The sequence below is a fragment of the Heterostelium album genome, assembly GCF_000004825.1.
Source record: "Heterostelium album PN500 unplaced genomic scaffold PPL_scaffold13, whole genome shotgun sequence".
Taxonomy (NCBI): Eukaryota; Evosea; class Eumycetozoa; order Acytosteliales; family Acytosteliaceae; genus Heterostelium; species Heterostelium album.
The window spans coordinates 980,563-1,002,011 of record NW_008805075.1 but is presented as its reverse complement, the minus strand read 5'-3'; the positions used below and the strand labels follow the sequence as shown (position 1 = coordinate 1,002,011).

The 21,449-nt window shown below is 31.9% G+C and overlaps 8 protein-coding genes across 8 annotated transcripts; 2 read left to right on the top strand and 6 right to left on the bottom strand.

Moving 5' to 3' along the window:
- Positions 1–189: 189 nt before the first annotated feature.
- Positions 190–1,864, bottom strand: etfb (electron transfer flavoprotein subunit beta/FixA family protein; the record flags this gene model as incomplete). The annotated part of the gene is made up of 5 exons (XM_020582264.1): positions 190–364; positions 457–616; positions 729–1,161; positions 1,773–1,814; positions 1,838–1,864. 5 exons carry the CDS (start codon positions 1,862–1,864, stop codon positions 190–192), a joined length of 837 nt encoding a protein of 278 aa, XP_020427567.1.
- Positions 1,865–2,773: 909 nt separating this feature from the next.
- PPL_11512 (uncharacterized protein) lies at positions 2,774–3,089 on the bottom strand (the record flags this gene model as incomplete). The annotated part of the gene is made up of 2 exons (XM_020582263.1): positions 2,774–2,912; positions 3,010–3,089. 2 exons carry the CDS (start codon positions 3,087–3,089, stop codon positions 2,774–2,776), a joined length of 219 nt encoding a protein of 72 aa, XP_020427566.1.
- A 1,004-nt stretch (positions 3,090–4,093) lies between these two features.
- On the bottom strand, positions 4,094–5,010 carry PPL_11511 (uncharacterized protein; the record flags this gene model as incomplete). The annotated part of the gene is made up of 4 exons (XM_020582262.1): positions 4,094–4,124; positions 4,344–4,456; positions 4,525–4,923; positions 4,966–5,010. The coding sequence occupies 4 exons, from the start codon at positions 5,008–5,010 to the stop codon at positions 4,094–4,096; spliced, it is 588 nt and encodes a 195-aa protein (XP_020427565.1).
- A 708-nt stretch (positions 5,011–5,718) lies between these two features.
- On the bottom strand, positions 5,719–9,572 carry PPL_11510 (uncharacterized protein; the record flags this gene model as incomplete). Its single annotated transcript, XM_020582261.1, has 2 exons — positions 5,719–7,529; positions 7,598–9,572. 2 exons carry the CDS (start codon positions 9,570–9,572, stop codon positions 5,719–5,721), a joined length of 3,786 nt encoding a protein of 1,261 aa, XP_020427564.1.
- A 343-nt stretch (positions 9,573–9,915) lies between these two features.
- On the bottom strand, positions 9,916–13,736 carry PPL_11509 (uncharacterized protein; the record flags this gene model as incomplete). Its single annotated transcript, XM_020582260.1, has 2 exons — positions 9,916–11,729; positions 11,798–13,736. The coding sequence occupies 2 exons, from the start codon at positions 13,734–13,736 to the stop codon at positions 9,916–9,918; spliced, it is 3,753 nt and encodes a 1,250-aa protein (XP_020427563.1).
- Positions 13,737–15,576: 1,840 nt separating this feature from the next.
- On the top strand, positions 15,577–17,335 carry PPL_11508 (gamma carbonic anhydrase family protein; the record flags this gene model as incomplete). Its single annotated transcript, XM_020582259.1, has 6 exons — positions 15,577–15,611; positions 16,090–16,244; positions 16,421–16,597; positions 16,682–16,810; positions 16,884–17,035; positions 17,138–17,335. 6 exons carry the CDS (start codon positions 15,577–15,579, stop codon positions 17,333–17,335), a joined length of 846 nt encoding a protein of 281 aa, XP_020427562.1.
- A 543-nt stretch (positions 17,336–17,878) lies between these two features.
- rpb8 (DNA-directed RNA polymerase subunit 8) lies at positions 17,879–18,722 on the top strand (the record flags this gene model as incomplete). The annotated part of the gene is made up of 2 exons (XM_020582258.1): positions 17,879–17,951; positions 18,373–18,722. 2 exons carry the CDS (start codon positions 17,879–17,881, stop codon positions 18,720–18,722), a joined length of 423 nt encoding a protein of 140 aa, XP_020427561.1.
- Positions 18,723–18,796: 74 nt separating this feature from the next.
- PPL_11506 (lipase family protein) lies at positions 18,797–21,192 on the bottom strand (the record flags this gene model as incomplete). The annotated part of the gene is made up of 5 exons (XM_020582257.1): positions 18,797–19,282; positions 19,387–19,743; positions 19,831–20,294; positions 20,391–20,491; positions 20,591–21,192. The coding sequence occupies 5 exons, from the start codon at positions 21,190–21,192 to the stop codon at positions 18,797–18,799; spliced, it is 2,010 nt and encodes a 669-aa protein (XP_020427560.1).
- Between the last annotated feature and the right edge of the window lie 257 nt (positions 21,193–21,449).

Sequence of the window (21,449 nt, the reverse complement as noted above, 5' to 3'; positions counted from 1 at the left end):
CCACATTTCACCCCAAGTCTCTGTCAGGCGTTCTTCCAGGGACGATTCATGGTTCGGAGGATTTACATTTTAATAAAATACCTTTGTAAATAATATGATTTTTCTGTGTAAATTTGGTTATATATTTCTGTTTATTAATAAATTGTGAAACAGCCACAACCACTATCATTGAAAAAAATTTAACATATTTTAAATTAAAGCGTGTTTCTTGAGGTTCTGTACGATTTGATCTACAGAGTCTACCTTGATACCTCCTGATCTCTTTGCTGGTTCCTCGACTGAAATTGTTTTAATCTTGTTTGAAATATCAACTCCTAAATCTTGTGGTGTTTGTACTTTTAATTCTGCTTTCTTTGATTTCATACTATGATTTTTATTTATATTTTAATATTTTGTTAGTAACAAACAACAATCTAGAATGACGATATATATTATTAATTAAATGTTTTTACTTACATATTTTGAAGTTTAGCATAACGTGGTTCATTCAAACGAAGATCACATGAAATGATTGCTGGCATCTTCATTGAGAGTGTCTCCAAACCACCATCAATCTCACGTGTTACCTTTACTGAATTGTTTGCTTTATCTACTTCAATCTTTGATGCAAATGTAGCTATATATATATATATAATATATTTTTTTTTGTTTATTATTAGTTATTAATTATCATTATCATTGTTGTTATTATTATTAAAACATATTAACGATAAATGCTTAGTACTTACCTTGTGGCCAATTTAAAAGACCGGCCAACATTTGTGCTGTTTGATTTGCATCGTCGTCGATAGCTTGTTTACCCAAGATGATTAGGTTTGGTTTCTCAGTCTCGGCCAACTTCTTTAGGACTTTGGCAACTCCGAGTGGTTGCAAGTCGGCGGTGCCTGTCTCGATGTGAATACCCTTGTCGGCACCCATTGCAATCGAGTTACGAATGGTCTCCTGTACGGTCTTTGGACCCAACGATACAGCGACAACCTCACTGGCAAATCCTGCTTCCTTCATTCTGATTGCCTCTTCGACGGCGATCTCATCGAATGGATTGACCGACATCTTTACATTGGCAGTCTCGACACCAGTCTTATCGGGTCTAACTCTAATCTTTACTGCATAGTCAATAACTCTTTTAACTGGTACTAATACTTTATATGACATATTGATCTTTTTTTATTATAATAAATAAATATAAAAATATAAAATGAGTGATACTCAAATCAAACCAAATCAATTTAAGAAAACAAAATAAAATAAAATCATATGAATTTCAGTGTGGTGTGATCATCAAAAAAAAAAAAAAAAACAATACAAAACATCGAATTTCCCAATTTTGAAGTTTTTATTTGTAAATAAATGTTATGCAAATACCGAAAGAAAATGATTAGAAAGATATGATAGACAAACTTTTATTCTAGATATTTGTAATTCAAAGATTTTATTTCATTTTTAATCCAAGTAACGATTCGTATTGAGATCCATTATCTCTTTCCAACTTACTTGGGAAGTCCAGGTTGCAGTTGGAAAGAGATAATGGATCAATAAGTGATCTGAGTCTGTGACAGAAGCAACACTCAATGATGGAGTCTTTTTTTTACTTGTCATCCATCGAGGTGATGTTGATATAAAGGTTCGCCAGTGAGATGTTTGGCGACATCTTTAGGTCGAACTCCAATTGCAAGGTCATTATTTTTTGAAATTTGAAATGATGTTTATTTGATTCTTTTAATGTATTTGGCAGATAACTGTTCATCAAAAGAAGAGATTTATTGATTAACTATGGTGTTGGTCTCATCTTCATTATCTGCTTCATAGAAAGACTAATTGATTATCAATCCAATACCCCAAAGTCAGATGTATCGTCATCCATTATGTAGCTAATCGATTAGTCGATTTCCCCAGTCACCAAATATTTGTTCAACCGTGACTTCTTGTGATTGAGACTCAGATTGTAACTAAATATTAGATCCGCCATTGTTACTACAATTATATCTGCTAATGATGTTGATTGTTGTTATCATTATTGTAATTATAATCGTCTTCTACTCGGTCAGGCGGACTTTTAGTCACCATACAGGCGTACATGACATGATAATCTTGATCGTTATTTGTTATTGATAATCATTATTATTTTTAAACTAAAATAAATGAAATTAGATTGCTTCAACTGCTGAATCTTTCTCTGAATATTCGACAAAACAATAACTATATACTGTACTTGTAATTAACTATAATAGAATAGTTAATTTGTTAATTTATCTATTTATAAATTATTATTTATCTACTAAAAATAATTGTTAATTACCCTCTAGTTGTTTTCTTTACGTCTAGAACATGAAAGTTCTCGAGTGATTAGACTTAAGCCTCGCAGTGAAAAGTCAAGGCAGCTCTTTTGCTCCAGGATAACAGGTGACATCATATAAACTACTTATTAATGATGATCATTGCCAACTCCTAATAAGGTAGTGAGCGCTCCAGAAATGCTTTACCTTCATGAATGAAACAAACGTAAAGTATCTAAAATAAGATGTATCACCTAACTGTTTAAGTATGGATAAATACAACTATTTTGTTTAATAAAATTGAAGAAAAAAAAAAAATCTTTGGTTTTTTTCTCCCATTAATTTTTTGGTGGGAACTTATAGGAAGCAAAACTTCTGTCTATAGAATGGGAATGTACTCTTGCAACGGAAAGTTGGTTATTTTGTTTTAAATTAAATATAATAATAGAATTCTTTATTTTCTATTTGTTTATTTTATAAATAGGATGCTAGCTGGTTTATGGGCAAGTTCCAGCACATGGATTCGAGGCGGGAACACATAAAGTCTTGCATGGATATAATCCCTTTGAGCATACAACGGATCCGCAGTTACAGTCAGATTGGAATGGGTTGTAACATTTGGTACCACAGAGATCCCTATTTAATATTATAATAAATGAATAGTAATAGAAAGAATCAATATAGGAGTATTTTTGGAAAAAAAGGTAAAAAATGATTATATCTGATAACATACCATCCGGATGGACAAGCAGCCATGGAAATTCCAACAAAGAGAACAATGATGAATAAGATAGAGAAGATTTTAGCAGACATTTTGTAGATTATTTCAGAAATGACGAATGGTTTTTGTTATAACTTTCAGACATCTATTTATAATCAAAAATCTAATACGCCAAATTATTAAAAATTGATTTAATTCTTAATAATAACAAATTAAAAGATAGAAAAATAAATATCGGTGGGATCATTTTGAACGTTCAGGGTTTAACCATAAATTCATGCAAAAATTCAAATTTCATATCCCAAATTCAATCAAAATGATCTGTTCTTGAATCAAATCCCCACAATTCACTGCAAATTTTGCAAATGATTGATGTAGAAATCAACTGGAAAACCATGCTCGAAACGATAGTTTTTCTAGAAAAAATTCTGTTTTTTTCTTTTTTTCTTTTATTTTTTGTTTTTTTAATCGGTTTTACAACTTGGATTGTAAACTGTTTTACTTTACTTTGTAGATTTCGATCAAGTTAGATTCCATCAATTAATGAGATCGTTTGTTCATGAAACAACAAGTTGTTGCTTTCTAAAATCTTTTTATTCACTCTCGAGTTTATTAGAAAACTTCGTTGTACTGCGACAGTATGGTATTATACAAGATCATGATCTTTTCTTGAACTCGCAAAAAGGCGGTAATCATAAAAACAAAAAATTCGTTTTACTAATTTATCCAAAATCCAATGAACCGGTTATTTGTGTATCATGACATCATTTTTCTTTCTAGCTTTTTAAATGATCACCAATCTTTGAGATCTTAATTGATTGGCCAATCACATTCAAACCGTGAAATCATCATAAATAGATACCCATTTTAATTAATAGATTTTGGTTACTGTAATAGTATTTTAAACAAATAAGCTTATTCTAAGTTTGCATCAGTTAAGCGTCAACCATCTACGCCATATCTCAAACAACTCATTTGCCAATTTTCTATTTTGTGCATGTTGTTAGAGTGAAGTTATTGAATTTATATAGAATGAATTAACAATATTGATAATAGCACAATGCTGATACTTCCTGGGGTCAAAAGCTCTGGTATCTCAATGAAGACTGGGTAAACTATAGGTTTCTCTTTTATAAGATGATCAAAATCACAATCACAATTAACAATAATACTTTACTTTCTCTAGCAACTTAAACAGTTTGTTTTATTTCAAGAATAGATACAATAAACAAGTTATTCGATACCTTTAGTCCAAAAATATAATTTTGAAATTTTAAATAAGATAAAGCTAGTGAAAGTTATCTTATTTTCTTTCGAAAAGATCTATTTGCTTTTTATTTATTTACTTTAGTGAAATCTTTCTAAAGAATCTATGAGAGTGATACTTCTTTGCCAATAGTACCGCAGAAACAACCACAGCAACAAATACAACACTTCCAACTACAGCACCAGTAATAATCTTCCATTTGTTATCGGTTTTCTTGCAACCATCTATTGCTTGAGTTCAATGAATAACTGTGAAACTACTACTGTAGTTTGTGATGCATCATAGGTTGCAGTATCATTGAAAACAGAAGTAGTATCTAAAAGAACTTTAGTAGCAATACTTGGTACGAGTATTTTAGCAAGTATCCGATACAGTTCCATTGAAACTAACAGTGTAAAAGGTAAGATCTGGATTTCACAGGTATCTCTTAGATTATTGTTGATAGTGATACTGTATGTTGTAGTTTCATTCGGAACACCACTTGTGCTCGAATAGTTGAATGAAACTGACCTGGTAGTCATCGATAAAATGTCTTTGGTTCCAAGAGCTAATCCTGTGAGCTCACAAGAAATTGATGTTTTTTGGTGACATGTTGGAACAGAAGCACCATTGAGAGTAACGGAATATGTTGTTCCATCCGGAACACCACCCACCGGTGACTAGGATATTGTCATTGTTGTAATCTGAATGCTGACTCTAACTTGAACTTGTGAAATCTTTGGGATATGTTCGAACTTCTGTGACATTTTTTTTTGTAATGCCATTATTGGTGACAATTACATTTAAAGAATAGAGTGTATCTCCAAATAAATTTGGAATAGTACATTTCCTTTGATTTGTATATTTACAACATGATACTATGGTTCCATTTACTTGAACAGTGAAAACATCCAGAGACTCCTCCCTTAACAGTATAGGTGATGTCTATCGATTTTGTTGTAATGATGGCGACTATTGTAACTGGATTTTGAATTTCATCATATGCAAATCTTTTTGTATTACTTCTTGAAATGGTGTGAGGGTTTTCAATCCAGAAATATTACAAGAGGTTGCCTGAGTTGCTGTGCATGATGGATAGTCAGTATCATTCAATTTTACGGTATAGAGGACTATTCCATAACCACCTGTGACTGAATAAGTTGCAAATAGAGAAGTGGGTATATATGCAACTTCAATAGATGGGGATCCAATTTCCGGGAAAAATTTTCATGTAGTCATGGAAGTAGAAGTTTGAGAATGGAATGAGACACGTTTTTTTTTTGAAGACTTTTTGTCACCAGGTTTAAATTACTTTTATAGAACATTTTCGCGATAGTAAGAGAAGCAAGGAAGTGTTACTAATAATTCTGTTGATTATTTTGTCTTGAAATTTTTATTTATTATTTATTAAATTACAGAAAAAAAATTTATTTATGATTTATTTCATTTATATTATTATTTTATTAAAAATACAATTATTTATTCAAAAGTGAAATCTTTCTAAAGATTCTATGATATTTAAATTTCTTTGCCAATAGAATAGCGGATACAACAACGACGGCAACAAATACAACACTTCCAACGACAGCACCAGTAATAATCTTCCATTTGTTATCGTCTTTCTTACAACTATCATTTGAACGGGTTGGTGAAACGAGCATATCAAGTTCTGGATCAACATCGACTTGTTGTGAGAAATATGGAACGTTTGAAACGATATTTACATCTCCATTGCTTGAGTTCAATGAATAACTGTGTGAAACTAATGTTGGGATCGTATCCAACAAAACGAGATTGACAAGTCTTCCAACAACATAATTTCCAGCACCATCTCCAACCGTGTAAACTGTGAAATCTGTATCTTTGGAGAAATCAATTTGTGAAAGATTCTCTGTTGAACTGCATGATGATGCATCCTTTGGTCGAGTGGTGACACTTGCAATCTCCAAGTAATTTAATTTGCTTGCGAAATTCCAATTCTTGATGCTCATATAATATTTCATTGATCCCAATTGAACTGGAATGTCTTTTCCTGCAAATTCCACTGGGAATGATGTTGTACTGCTGTCATTATCCAACTTTAAGTATTGTGAGAATCGAATCGTAATTTCAGCACCATCGAGTCCTGCTTGATTGATTGCTGAATATACCCATTTCAATTCTCTGACTTCTTTTCCGGTGGCCGTATTATTAACTGTGATATTTGTGGAGGATACCATTGTCCATTTCAATGTCGATAGATCAAATACTTTGACAGTGGTTCCAACATTGTCTTTTTCGGTGATTTTGTTGAGTGAGAATGAATATGTAACTCCTTGAATGGCTGTGTCGTATGATGGTGTCGTTGGATTTGGAGTTACTTCGGTGTGAGTATATTGTTTCTCACAGAAAATACCAGTCCAACCTTGATTGCAAGAACAAACACCTGATAAACAATTTCCATTGTTTGAACAAGATGGTTCACCTCTGTTCATTGCACAAGTTGAGTTTGTAGATGGTAATGATTGAGTTGTTGTACTGGCTTGTGTTGGGATAGGTTTGAAATAAGAGTTGATCACTAAAACTTGGAAATGATAAGGTGTACTCGAGGCCAAATTATCAAAAGTGCAATTTAATTGCTTACCACTGCATTTCGATACCCAATCGATTCCATTATATGAGATTGATGCATTGTAAATAGTTTTATCTGGTTCTCCACCTGAACTTTGACTCCATTCAACATAGACACTTGTGGTATTTGTTACGGCTGATATTTGTATTGATGTTGGATTTGGGTATAGTGTGATTGAAAGTTTGTTGGTTGCTGATTTTCCACTGTTTCTGACTGTGACTTCGAGATTATATAATTGTGGTTCTGTCAATGAAACCGATAAATCACATTGGGAATTGGCATTTGAACAAATGATTGTTCCGTTTACAAATACATCGTAAACTGATAGATTAGGTGCACCACCAGTGCTGCTGAGATGGAAAACAAGATTATTTCTATCTTGGATGTATGTGACCGTAGGAACTGAGAGATCTGGATATGATGTGCCTATTGAAATTTCATCACTTTGAACATCATTATCGTTGGTCATGGTCACTTTGATAATATAGGTGGTACCAGAATTGAGATTATCCAATTGACATGAATTACTTTGAATATTCTGACAACCTGGATAAGCAGTACCATTGAAACTGACACTATATAGAGTTTCACCTGGAACACCATCAGAAACTGAATATTGTACAACAACGGAATTCATTGTAATAGCTGAAGCTTGAATTGATGGTGAATTGATTGCTAAATAATAATAATAAATAGAGTCAGTTAATGAATAAAAAAGTAAATATTGATATTGAAATACATACATTTATAGGATGTTACTGATTTTTGCGAATTTGTGGAAGATCCATTATTGGTTGCAGTAACTATGAAAACAGAAGTGGTATCTGGAAGCACGTTTATTAAGCAATACTTGGTACGAGTATTTTGGCAAGTATCCGATACAGTTCCATTGATACTGACAGTGTAAAAGGTAAGATCTGGATTTCCTCCTGATGCAGAGTATGTGAGGTTCACTGATTTAGTTCTTACAATTGCATTGATAACTGGGTTTGCAAGTGGAGCGTAAGCGTAAACAATCGAAGATTTGGAAGTTGTAGTTCCATCGTTGGTTGCTTCGATTGTAATGTTATAACCTTGGTTCTCATTCAATCCTGAAATAACACATTGTGTTGAATTTATTGAAGTGCATGATGCCACACCATCTTTCGATACTGTATAAGTTGTTAGATTTGGTACACCTCCTGTTGTGGAATAGATTGCTGTGATTGAATTGGCTGTCGTCACAAATGTGGCAGTTGGAACACTCACTAAAGAAAAAAGTATGGCAGTAACAACCTTAGGTGCTGAGTTAAAACCATAGTTGTTGGCTAGTACTTGTACAGAAACTGTGGAGCCAGGTGCCAAACCTGATACCATGCATTGAGATACTTTATCACATCCAGTGTTGCCTAAGGGGCTACCGTTGACAGTGATACTATATGTTGTCGGTGTATCTGGAACACCACCTGCGCTAGAATAAATGAATGAAACTGTTTTGGTAGTCAGTGATATAATATCAAGAGATGACATTGTTGGAAGGTCGCAAGTTTTGAAAAATGGGGCTTGGGAAACTGAACCTCCATCATTAGTTGCAACTACACTGATACTTTGGTTGGTTCCAGCAGATAATCCTGAGAGAGAACAATAATTTGTTGTTGTTTGCTGACATCCTGGAACTGGGTTACCATTGAGAGTAACCGAATATAATGTTCCACCTGGAACACCACCCTGGGTTTGATAGGTAATTTTCATTGTTGTAATCTGAATGCTGGCGGTCACTTGTAATTGTGAAATCGTTGGATATGTCATAGTGGAGACCGACTTAACTATTGAAACACCATCATTCATGGCCAACAGATCCACAGAGTAAGCTGTATTCCCAATTAAATTGGAAATCACGCAAGTCGTTGAAGTAGTATAGGTACAATCAGCTACATTCACAGAATTTACTTGTACGGTGTACCTGGTCAATGTCGGATCTCCTCCTTGAATGCTGAAGGAAGCAATAAAAGATGTAGTTTTAATGCTGGAAAGGGAAATAACTGGATTATGAATGTAATCCCAAAGCTTGGTGGATGATACTTGGCTATTTTGAGTGGTTCCATCATTGATCGCCTTAACATTAATTGTATAGGTTGCCAAAGTAGTCAATCCAGTCATATTACAGCTGTTGGCTTGGATTCCTACGCATGATTGATAGTTAGCGCCATTCAATAGAACAGTATAGAGAATAACTCCATAACCACCTGATGCTGAAAAACTTGCCAGGATCGTTGTTGGGGTTGATGTCAATGAAAGAGTTGGGGCACCAATCACGGGTAAAAGATGTCCAGACTCTGACTTTGAATTAGATGTTATGCCATTGTTAACAGCAGCCACTGTGATTGTAAAGGATTGCTCTGGGGACACTGTGCACGTATTTCCACTAACACATGAAGGTGTTGAGACGACCGCGCCATTAACTGTGATTGAGTATGTGGTTGTAGTTCCAGCGCTGGCAGGAGATGAACTGTAGGTAAAAGTTACTTGCTGCGTTGTTGTAACTGTAATATCTAGACTTGTCATGGTGACAGATGCCAAACCACCGCCACCAGGACCACTAGTGGCACTCGTGGCAATTAAAAAATCAATATTTGGATTCCATTCTTTTGAGGCAGCAATAACACCCAAGGATAATGAAAAAATTACTAAAACAACCAACAAATCTATGGAGTTTCCATAAATACTTGGAAGTCTCATTTTTGTTTATTTTCAAATAATATATCTTGTAAAGATATAAATAAATGGTTTATGAGATATGATTTACGATAATTGTTTTAAAACTTTTGTTGGTTTTTTTAGATCAGAAACCCCTAATTTTTAGAATTAGATTTTTTGATCAAAAAATCCTTTTTTTTTTGTTGCTATGGTTTTTTTTTGTATTTTTTTTCTAATCGAAGAATTTCGCAAAAAAAAAAAGATATTATTTTAAACATCACCTTGTTTAAATTTCAGCGAAATGCCAAAAGAAGAAAGAGAGGTATTGAAAATCATTTTTTTTTATTATCTCATTTGATATTATTTCTTATTATACAATTATTTATTATTTATTCAAAAGTGAAATCTTTCTAAAGATTCTATGATATTTAAATTTCTTTGCCAATAAAACTGCAGAGACAACAACGACGGAAGCAAATACAACACTTCCAACGACAGCACCAGTAATAATCTTCCATTTGTTATCGTCTTTCTTGCAACTATCATTTGAACGAGTTGGTGAAACGAGCATATCAAGTTCTGGATCAACATCGACTTGTTGTGAGAAATATGGAACGTTTGAAACGATATTTACATCTCCATTGCTTGAGTTCAACGAATAACTGTGTGAAACTAATGTTGGGATCGTATCCAACAAAACGAGATTGACAAGTCTTCCAACAACATAATTTCCAGCACCATCTCCAACTGTGTAAACTGTGAAATCTGTATCTTTGGAGAAATCAATTTGTGAAAGATTCTCTGTTGAACTGCATGATGATGCATCCTTTGGTCGAGTGGTGACACTTGCAATCTCCAAGTAATTTAATTTGCTTGCGAAATTCCAATTCTTGATGCTCATATAATATTTCATTGATCCCAATTGAACTGGAATGTCTTTTCCTGCAAATTCCACTGGGAATGATGTTGTACTGCTGTCATTATCCAACTTTAAGTATTGTGAGAATCGAATCGTAATTTCAGCACCATCGAGTCCTGCTTGATTGATTGCTGAATATACCCATTTCAATTCTCTGACTTCTTTTCCGGTGGCCGTATTATTAACTGTGATATTTGTGGAGGATATCATTGTCCATTTCAATGTCGATAGATCAAATACTTTGACAGTGGTTCCAACATTGTCTTTTTCGGTGATTTTGTTGAGTGAGAATGAATATGTAACTCCTTGAATGGCTGTGTCGTATGATGGTGTCGTTGGATTTGGAGTTACTTCGGTGTGAGTATATTGTTTCTCACAGAAAATACCAGTCCAGCCTTGATTGCAAGAACAAACACCTGATAAACAATTTCCATTGTTTGAACAAGATGGTTCACCTCTGTTCATTGCGCAAGTTGAGTTTGTAGATGGTAATGATTGAGTTGTTGTACTGGCTTGTGTTGGGATAGGTTTGAAATAAGAGTTGATCACTAAAACTTGGAAATGATAAGGTGTACTCGAGGCCAAATTATCAAAAGTGCAATTTAATTGTTTACCACTGCATTTCGATACCCAATCGATTCCATTATATGAGATTGATGCGTTGTAAATAGTTTTATCTGGCTCTCCACCTGAACTTTGACTCCATTCGACATAGACACTTGTGGTATTTGTTACGGCTGATATTTGTATTGATGTTGGATTTGGGTATAGTGTGATTGAAAGTTTGTTGGTTGCTGATTTTCCACTGTTTCTGACTGTCACTTCGAGATTATATAATTGTGGTTCTGTCAATGAAACCGATAAATCACATTGATAATTTGTATTTGAACAAATGATTGTTCCGTTTACAATGATCTCATAAACTGATAGATTAGGTGCACCACCAGTGCTATTGAAACTGAAAACAAGATTATTTCTATCTTGGATGTATGTGACCGTAGGAACTGAGAGATCTGGATATGCCAAAGTGTTTACTGAAATTTCAGTGCTTTGAACATCATTATCGTTGGTCATGGTCACTTTGATAATATAGGTGGTACCTGAATTGAGATTATCCAATTGACATGAATTACTTTGAATATTCTGACAACTTGGATAAGCAGTACCATTGAAACTGACACTATATAGAGTTTCACCTGGAACACCATCAGAAACTGAATATTGTACAACAACTGAATTCATTGCAACATTGGATGTTTGAATTGATGGTGAATTGATTGCTAAAAAATAATAATAAATAGAGTCAGTTAATGAATAAATAAGTAAATATTGATATTGAAATACATACATTTATAGGATATTACTGATTTTTGCGAATTTGTGGAAGATCCATTATTGGTTGCAGTAACTATGAAAACAGAAGTGGTATCTGGAAGCACGTTTATTAAGCAATACTTGGTACGAGTATTTTGGCAAGTATCCGATACAGTTCCATTGATACTGACAGTGTAAAAGGTAAGATCTGGATTTCCTCCTGATGCAGAGTATGTGAGGTTCACCGATTTAGTTCTTACAATTGCATTGATAACTGGGTTTGCAAGTGGAGCGTAAGCGTAAACAATCGAAGATTTGGAAGTTGTAGTTCCATCGTTGGTTGCTTCGATTGTAATGTTATAACCTTGGTTCTCATTCAATCCTGAGATAATACATTGTCTTGCTGAAGTGCAGAATGCCAAACCATCTTTCCGTACGATATAAGTTGTTAGATTTGGTACTCCTCCTGTTGTGGAATAGGTTGCTGTGATTGAATTGGCTGTAGTCACAAATGTTGCAGTTGGAACACTCACTAAAGAATAAAGAGTTCCAATAGCGCTCAAAGATGGTGAGTTAAAACCATAGTTGTTGGCTATTACTTGTACAGAAACAACGGAACCAGGTACCAAATTCGATACAGTACATTGGGATACTTTTTCACATCCAGTGTTGCCTAAGGAGTTGCCGTTGACAGTGATACTATAGGTTGTTGAACCTGGAACACCACCTGCGCTAGAATAGGTGAATGAAACTGTTTGGGTAGTCAGTGATATAATATCAAGAAATGACATTGTTGGACGGTCGCAAGTTTTAAAAATTGAAGTTGCGGTAGTTGTACTTCCATCATTGATTGCGGATACACCGATACTTTGGTTGGTTCCAGGAGCTAATCCTGTGAGCGAACAAGAAGTTGTTGTTGTTTGCTGACATCCTTGAACTGGGTTACCATTGAGAGTAACCGAATATTTTGTTTCACCTGGAACACCACCCTGTGTTTGATAGGAAATTGTCATTGTTGTAATCTGAATGATGGCAGTCACTTGCAATGGTGAAATCGTTGGATATGTTTGACCATAAGCAATAACATTTCTCGTAATACCATTGTTGGTTGCCAAAACAGTTACCGCGTAGAGTGTATTTTCAATTAAATTGGGAATGGTACAATTAGTTGCAGTAATATCCTGGCAAGCATAGAAAATAGCATCTATATTCGTTTGATTGACAACCACTGAGTACCTGGTCAATATCGGATTACCTCCTCCGGCACTAAAAGAAACGACCATCGATTTTGTTCTAATGTTGGAAAAGGAAACAGATGGATTCTGAATATAATCCCAAAGCTTGGTGGATGAAGCAGCATTTCTCATAGTTCCATCATTACTGGCGGACACTATGACTGTATAGAGTGAGAGTGTCATCAATCCAGTGATATTACAAGTGGTCGCTTGGATTCCATTGCACGATGGAATAACAGATGATCCCAAACTAATTGTATAGAGAATTGCTCCAAAACCACCTGTAGATGAATAGGTTGCAAGGATTGATGTTGGTGTTGTTGACAATGAAAGAGTTGGGACGCTAATCACCGGTGGAAGCACTCCGGTTACTGATAACGGTGTGGATGTCGAGGTATCGCTGGTGGCCGATACCGAAATACTATAGGAAGGACTTGAAGGAGTCACTGTGCAGCTATTACCAGTTACACACGAGTCATTTGTGACGGATACTCCATTCACTACGATGTTGTATTTTGTTAAGGTGCTGGGAGGAGTTGATTCATAAACAAAAGTTACCTTTGTAGTTGTTGCAAGTGTAACACTCAGACTCGACATTGTGGGAGTAATATTAGGAGCACCGGGTAAATTTGGGTCCGATATTTCTTTTGTGACAGCAACTACACCCAAAGACACCGAAAAAATTACGAAAACAACCAACAAAACAGCGAAATCACAAGATAATCTTGGAAATCTCATTTCGGTTTTGTTTTTTCTGCTAATATATTTATCTACTTAGATATAAAAATATATTTATTGATAATAGATGATGAGCTTTATGTAAACAATTTTTATTTTCTCCGTTTGACAAATCTAGATGACAAAAAAAAATCAAAATCAAAAAAATCAAAAAACTTTCCAACCTCTCTTTTTTGGACCATGGTAGCCACACGAGAGAAAAAAACTATTTACAAACCTAAAAAAAGATATGTATTAATGTTTAAAAAAAAATGAAAGCACAAAATTAACTTTTTTTTCTGTTTCAAGAGAATAAATCACTTTTACACTATTATTCGAATTTTTGTAAAGATTAGATTTTTGTTTTTTTCTCTTGAGAAAATTCTATGTTTTGCGGTGTCCGATCTTCAAATTCTTTATTTTTATGATTTTAGTATGAGAACTAAGAACGAATGATTAATTTTTAGTTATTCACTATAAATAATAAGAACGAATAAATGTTCAAGATTTTTAGTTATTAATCATTTTATGTTCCAAGAATCAAAATAATAGGAATACCATTATTGTAACTATTCCTAGTTCTATAGACGTCTGATTATTTTAAAATTTTTAATTTATTTTATTTTATTTTTTTTTAGATTATAATTTACCAGAAACACCAAAAGGGAGATGTAAAAGGTTGTTGAGTTGCAGCAACAATTGTTATAGTTTGAATTGTCATATTATTTATTGATACAGCTTTTACATTATTGCTATTATTTAAGGTCGATGATTTCAAACTTAATTTTTTGATGGAATCTACACAAAAAAAAGAAAAGTAAATTTAAAACCAGTGTTAGTAAGATAGAACAGTTTTCATTGAATAAAAGCAAGGATAGAGAGTAATAGTAGTAGTATAGCTTTAGAATTTAGATTTCTATTGTACCAATTAACATTTTTTTTGATTATTATTTTTTTTTTCTTTAATAGTTATTATAACTTTTTTTTTTTTTCTTTTGTTCTTTTTCTTAATTAAATAATTTATATATAATATTTATTTTGTTATATAGTTTCTTATTTGGAAAATAATAAAAATAATAATATTACTTTATGTTGTTGACAATATTTAATAATTTGTGATCTTTAATTTTGAAATTGAAATCAGATTATCGGTTGACCATTTATTTAATTTCGGATTAGTCAAACGTATTTATTTATTCAGTTTTTTTAGTATAATACACAATAATCTTTCGATTTTATTTTTCAATACATAATAGGTAGTATCTATAAATATAATTTTTTAAATCGACAACCAATTTAAGTTTCAGATACGAAATTATTTAATCGAATTAACAACTTTAATAATACAAATTAATAAATGGAGTGATATCAAGATGGTATCGTTCGTTATTTATGTATTAATATTCGGATTTGCATTCATAAAAAAATTTTAATAAAACTGTATCCCATGTTACTCAATAAACCAAAAATAAAATGACCGTTTTTGTTTGCTTTTTTTTTTGTATTAATTAAATTGTATCATTGTCCTGCTGTTGTTTGTACTAATAGTAAAATATTTATATTACCCAATAATTATCATTTTTTTCATATCTATTCTGTAAACTAAAAAAAAATGATAAAACCACACATTTTTATTCTATTTTTGGGTGATTTGATTTCACACAAATACGATTTAAATAAAAAAATATCACATATATTATTCTGTCTTTTAATTTTATAATATTATAAATTAATTTATTTTGAATTATTTATTTATTTTATACAAAACAATAAATAAACTATAATCTAGTTAATAAACTAATTATGTTATGTTAGGGTTCCTAATATTTTTTATCTGTTGACATATGAAACTTTATTTTGAATGACATATTGTGTCAATAATGTTGCAAAATGCTTGTAATTTTAATGCAATATCAGGTTCTTTGAGAAATAATTTTGATCAAACAATTTTTTTTTTTAATTGCTTTTTTTTTTTTTTTTTGATTTTTCGTAGTTCAGATGATTGAAAAAAAATTTTTGGTGGCTCAACACACACAATCACTCTGAATAGATAAAATTTATGATTGATCATTATCTACACTCGATTTAGCTTTATATTTATTTATTTTCTTTTTTTTATTAATTAATATTAATAAATTACTTGTAGTAATCATTAATATTAGCATTTTTGGTAGATAGACTAAACCGTATTATCACAGTAACAGGATAAAACAGTGCAAAGAAGAGATATATCTAGAAACCAACAAGAAAATCACACATTTCTGTTTCAGATCAAAAAAATCGATAAGAGGAATTATCATAATCATTGTTAGACATTCGTATATTACTACATCACACAAGCAAAAATGATCAAGCAATTTTTGAATAAGAACAGAGAGATCTTGATGGTCAGCAGATCATCGACCGTTAGTAATCGTCGTAACTTCTGTACCTACTACAACTCTAAAGACAATCAACAACACTACGACATCTCAGAGTTAAAGAAATACAGTGAAAACGAAAATCAAGTCGAGAAATATTTAGATAAATGTATGTTGTTGCTGTTGTTGTTGTTGTTGTATAGAATAAATGCATACTCATACATTCATTACATTACTATATCATATATCTATAATCAATGATATGATAATTAAATGAATGACTATGCTGCTATGACTATATTATTAATAATAATAATAATACTAATACTTTTTTTTTTAAAATAGATAATAAACATCAAACTTTAATGCCATTTTATAATAAGCACAGTATAGCATTACCAACAGTTTTTGGATTGTACCCAAGAACTCCACTTGGTACTTTTGTTGCACCATCTGCTAGTGTCATTGGTAACGTTGTTCTTTGTTATGGTTCCTCTGTATGGTACAACTCTGTGATTAAAGGTATAGATATAATCAATCAAATTTACTGCGATAGTAGCTTAACAAATTAACTACTAACCTTTTTTTATTTTATTTTTAATTTAGCCGATGTAAACTTAATTCATATTGGAAACTTTACCAATATTCAAGATGGTACTGTCATAAGAGAAGCTGCCAGACCATTATCATTGGATCACGACGGTTCAACTATCATTGGTCATTATTGTACAATTGGTATGTTTGTTTTTAAAATATAATATAACATTATTATTCTATAGTTTTTGTTAACAAATAATAAATTTATTAGGTCACAACTGTGTACTCGAAGCTTGCACTGTTGAAGAGAACTGTTTGATCGGTATGGGATCTGTTTTGGAAGCAGGATCATACGTAGAGACAAACTCTATTTTGGGTGCAAACTCATTGTTGCCAAAGGGTGCTAGAGTACCAACTGGTGAGGTAAGTTGAATAATGATATTGGTGGTGATGGTGATGGTGGTGTTATTAAGTAAATAACTAACTATTTGCTTTGCATTTTTAATTTAATTTGTTCATATTTAGTTGTGGGCAGGTAGACCAGCCAAGTTTGTTCGTAAATTAACAGATGAGGAGATGATCGATATTCACAATCAAGCTGCACAATATCACAAATACTCTCAAAGTCATCACCAAGACTTAGGTTTACACAATCCATCCAGTGCATACGTCGATGCCGAGAATCAAGGTATCGAAGTAGGTTTCAAGGGTGAATACTTTTAAATATATAAAAAACATAACGACGACTTATGACAATCAAAATAAAAACAACAACCAAAAAGTAAAAAAAAAAAAAAGATAAAAGAAATGAAAATAAAGAAAAGAAATTCTATGTTCAATTAGCTCAACCTAAAACAAAACAACTCAAACTAAAATCAATCATCATCACATCACCACCAATAAAAGCTCAACAAACATCACTTTGTTATTATAATAAACTTTAATTTAACATACTTTTAAAAACAAAACAAAAACAAATAGTCTAATACAATCTCAAAATATATCATAATGAATCATTTGATATCTGTTAATAGCATTCATTCATTGTCGAATGATTCGCCATTATAAATTGTAATAACAAAAATTTTTTTCTTTATTTTTTTTTGTAATTTTTTTTTCATTTCTTTGTATTTTTTTTTTAAAATTTTAAATAAAAAAAAATAACGACGAAATTAAATCATAGTTATTAAGTTGTTGTAATAAAACTAATAATTATCCTTTTTTTTTCTTTATTTTTTTTAATATAATCTATATATATATATCAAAATGTCAGCAATTCTATTTGAAGATACTTTTGAAGTCAAAGAAATCGATCCAGATGGAAAGAAATTCGATAGAGGTAGATTATCTTTTCTAAATAAACACCAACAAACAAACAAACATCACTATCAACATTAACAGCTTTAAGACTAGTCATCAACCAATCAACTATTGGTTAGCCAACCAAGTTCTTCTAATCAATGAATATAAAGACAATTGATTGATTCGGAAGATTTACTATTGAAAGAATGTTTCCATTCATTTCATATTAGAATATAAAGATTGATAGGAATTTATTGTATAGATTATTAGATTGATGTCAACAAGATTGAAAGATCAATTTAAATTTGATAGGTTTCAAAAAACATTCATCAAATACACACACACAAAACACACATATCTTTAATAATCTAATAGTTTTGCGATTTGAAATAATAAAAGATAGAATTAGTTCAATATACTAACAAACAAACAAATATAATATTATATTATCATTTTAGTTTCTAGATTCATCTGTTATGGAGAGAGTTATGAAATGGATTTACATATCGATATAGCAACTCATATCTATCCGATGGAACACGAGAAATTTAAATTGGTGTTGGCATCATCACTTAGCCTGGACGGTACAATGGATATCAGTTTCGACAGCAATAAACCATCGTTGGCAGACAAGTTTGACTATGTTATGTTTGGCAAGATTTTTAAATATCAAAAGGATAACTCCTCCTCTAAAGTTTCGATTTTCGCTTCGTTTGGTGGTCTTCTCATGTTGTTACAAGGTGATCCACGTTATCTCCCAGGTTTAGAATTGGATGCACGTATCTATTTATTAATTAAAAAGATATAAATAGAAATAAAATAAAAATAAAATAAAATAAAAATCTTAAATTAACAATAACATTTTCATAGAGCGCTGTTTATTTATTCATCAATTTCTAACTTCAGCTTATTATATGAATATTCACCACCATCATCATCATTATTACTATTATTATTAATATTATTTATACTTTCAAAATTATTATTATATCTATGATTGTTGTTGTTACTATTACTATTTCTATTGTTGTTGTTGTTGTTGTTATTACTATTGTTAATATTATTTTGTTCATAATTATCTATTAATATAAATTCATCGGTAATACGAGCATCAGACTCTGGTGTTAAATCATTTAAAAGTTGTAAACAGGAGGTGAGTGAATTCTCATAGTTGTCTGGGAGATGATCGGTCAACAAACTACCAGATATAATGATTTCGCCAAAGAGAGATGGATTTGATCGTTCCATAATATAGTTTTTATCGAATGATGTGATCTTGTAGATTCTATAGATGTCACCTGGTGGTAACATTGTCGTTTCACTCAACGAAAACTTATTCTTAAAATCAATTTTAACTTCTCTTGTCAACTATATATATATTTGATATTATTAATGAGATCACAAGTAATTAAGTAAGTATATTCATTCACTAATGATTAATCGTGTTAATTGATAATATTATTATTACATACATTAAAAAAGTTTGATATTTTGTTTGTTAGATCTTCGCCGAGTGCATTTCCGGCGGTAAGAATTTGGAATACTCTACTCGAGTTGTTCTCGAGAATCGAACAAACCAATTGCTTCAGATGCTCCAACGATTGATAACTCAGTCTTGGAATGATATCGTTATTTAGTACAAAACTAGTGATTAAATTACTACAGTTCTTTGAGAGTGCAATCTCCAATGACGTAACACAGGGTGGTGCGAATGCATAACAGTGAATAGGAATCTCTGGATACTTTGAATTGAACAACAGTGTGAACAATGCTGCTGTTCCAGCACCCAAACTATGTCCTGTAACAATAAGTTTATATCCTTTATGTTTCTATTGTAATTTGTTGTGTTGTTGTTAGTTAATCAGTTTTGATAGTACTAAGAGATTGATTGATTGATTGATTGATTTGAATCTTACTTTTAATTGCTCAAGTAATAATGGTGATAGTTCATTGAACTTGTTCTGAGCGGATCGAAGTATACCGGTGTGTGCGTAACCATCGAGGAATGGGGTGTTGGTGGCAACCAAGTCGGTGAGTACATCGCGGGCATGGAATGTTCCACGGATGGACATTACTATTGATTCTGTGCTGTGGTCGACAGAGATAAAGTGTGCCGGATCAAAGTTGGTACTGGTGAATCGGTAGGAAATGACATCCTCTTTCGAGACACCGGTGTACTCACACAACACTTTAATATTGATATTATCTGTTCCTGTCACACCCTGAATGAAATCGCCTACATTCTTCTTCATCATATAGCAATATACATATTTCGATCCAAGACTTGCCGCTGCAAACTTCATATAGTGTTGTGCTGATCTAATGAATGTCTTATCTTCCTGCATCTCTCCAGATGGTATATGTGCATTTTTATAATAACCTATTCATTCGTTCGTTCATTCATGAAGATGATTAGCAAAACAACACATAACAGTATATGTTTATATTCAAACTTAAAGTTTAAAGATTAACTTACTGTCCAACAATAATAATCCAGTTAACATTTCAAACTTTGAATATTTTACATCTTTGAAGAATGTTGTAAACAATGTATTTATATGTCCCAATGCCTCTTCACTTTATTTCATAACATATGTGTATGTATATAGATATAAATTGGTTATTAGTACTAAGGTAAAAGGTGTAATATATTATGATATTAAATATTTAACATACGTTTCAGGTGAAATGAATAGTTGTTTTATCTTTGTGTTGAAACCCTTGACAGAGTTTGAAATTGATGAAAACCAAGAGGTCTGTTCTTTCTGTTTGATGACTGTGCCGTTTGCGGTGTGCTCTGCAGTTGTTGTTGTTGTATTGGTGACTACAGTATCACCTTTTTTCTTTTCCTCTACGGTTGTCTCCATAATGATTGGTCCAATCTCAAGTGGTATACCCAAGTTTATATTATTACCAATCTCCATATTACTATCATTATTGTTATTATTATTATTATACATTATCTCCTCTTCTTTATGATAGATCTTTTCCTCTACTTTATCATTATTAACCACCACTATATTACTACTAGTATCACCACTGCTACTACTACTATCTATAACAAGTTGTTGATTAAGATTATCAACAACATTTGATCTTGTTTCCTCTATTACAGAAATAGATTTAACTACTTGGTTGGTGTTGTCACTACCATTGTTGTTACTCTGAGAGTCACTGACAGATGAAGATGTCACAGTAGTGGTAGTAATAGTTGTAGCACCATCATTCTCTTCGTTGTTTGTTGTTACAACAGTATTTGACTGGACTATCTCATCCATTTATAAAATATAACTAAATATATGATTTAATACTGACTAAATATAAAAAATAATAATTAACTAACTCTGAGAAAAAAAAAAAAAAACAAACTATTTATTTTTGTAGGGTGTATGTTTTGAATAATATTATTATGAAGTAGTATTTAAAAAATGTATCAAAATATATATCGATGTTTAGATTTTATTACAATCTCTTTAATTTAATTTTTTTATTCTTTTTTTTTCTTTTTTTTTTTTTTTTGAAAGATCGTTTTTAT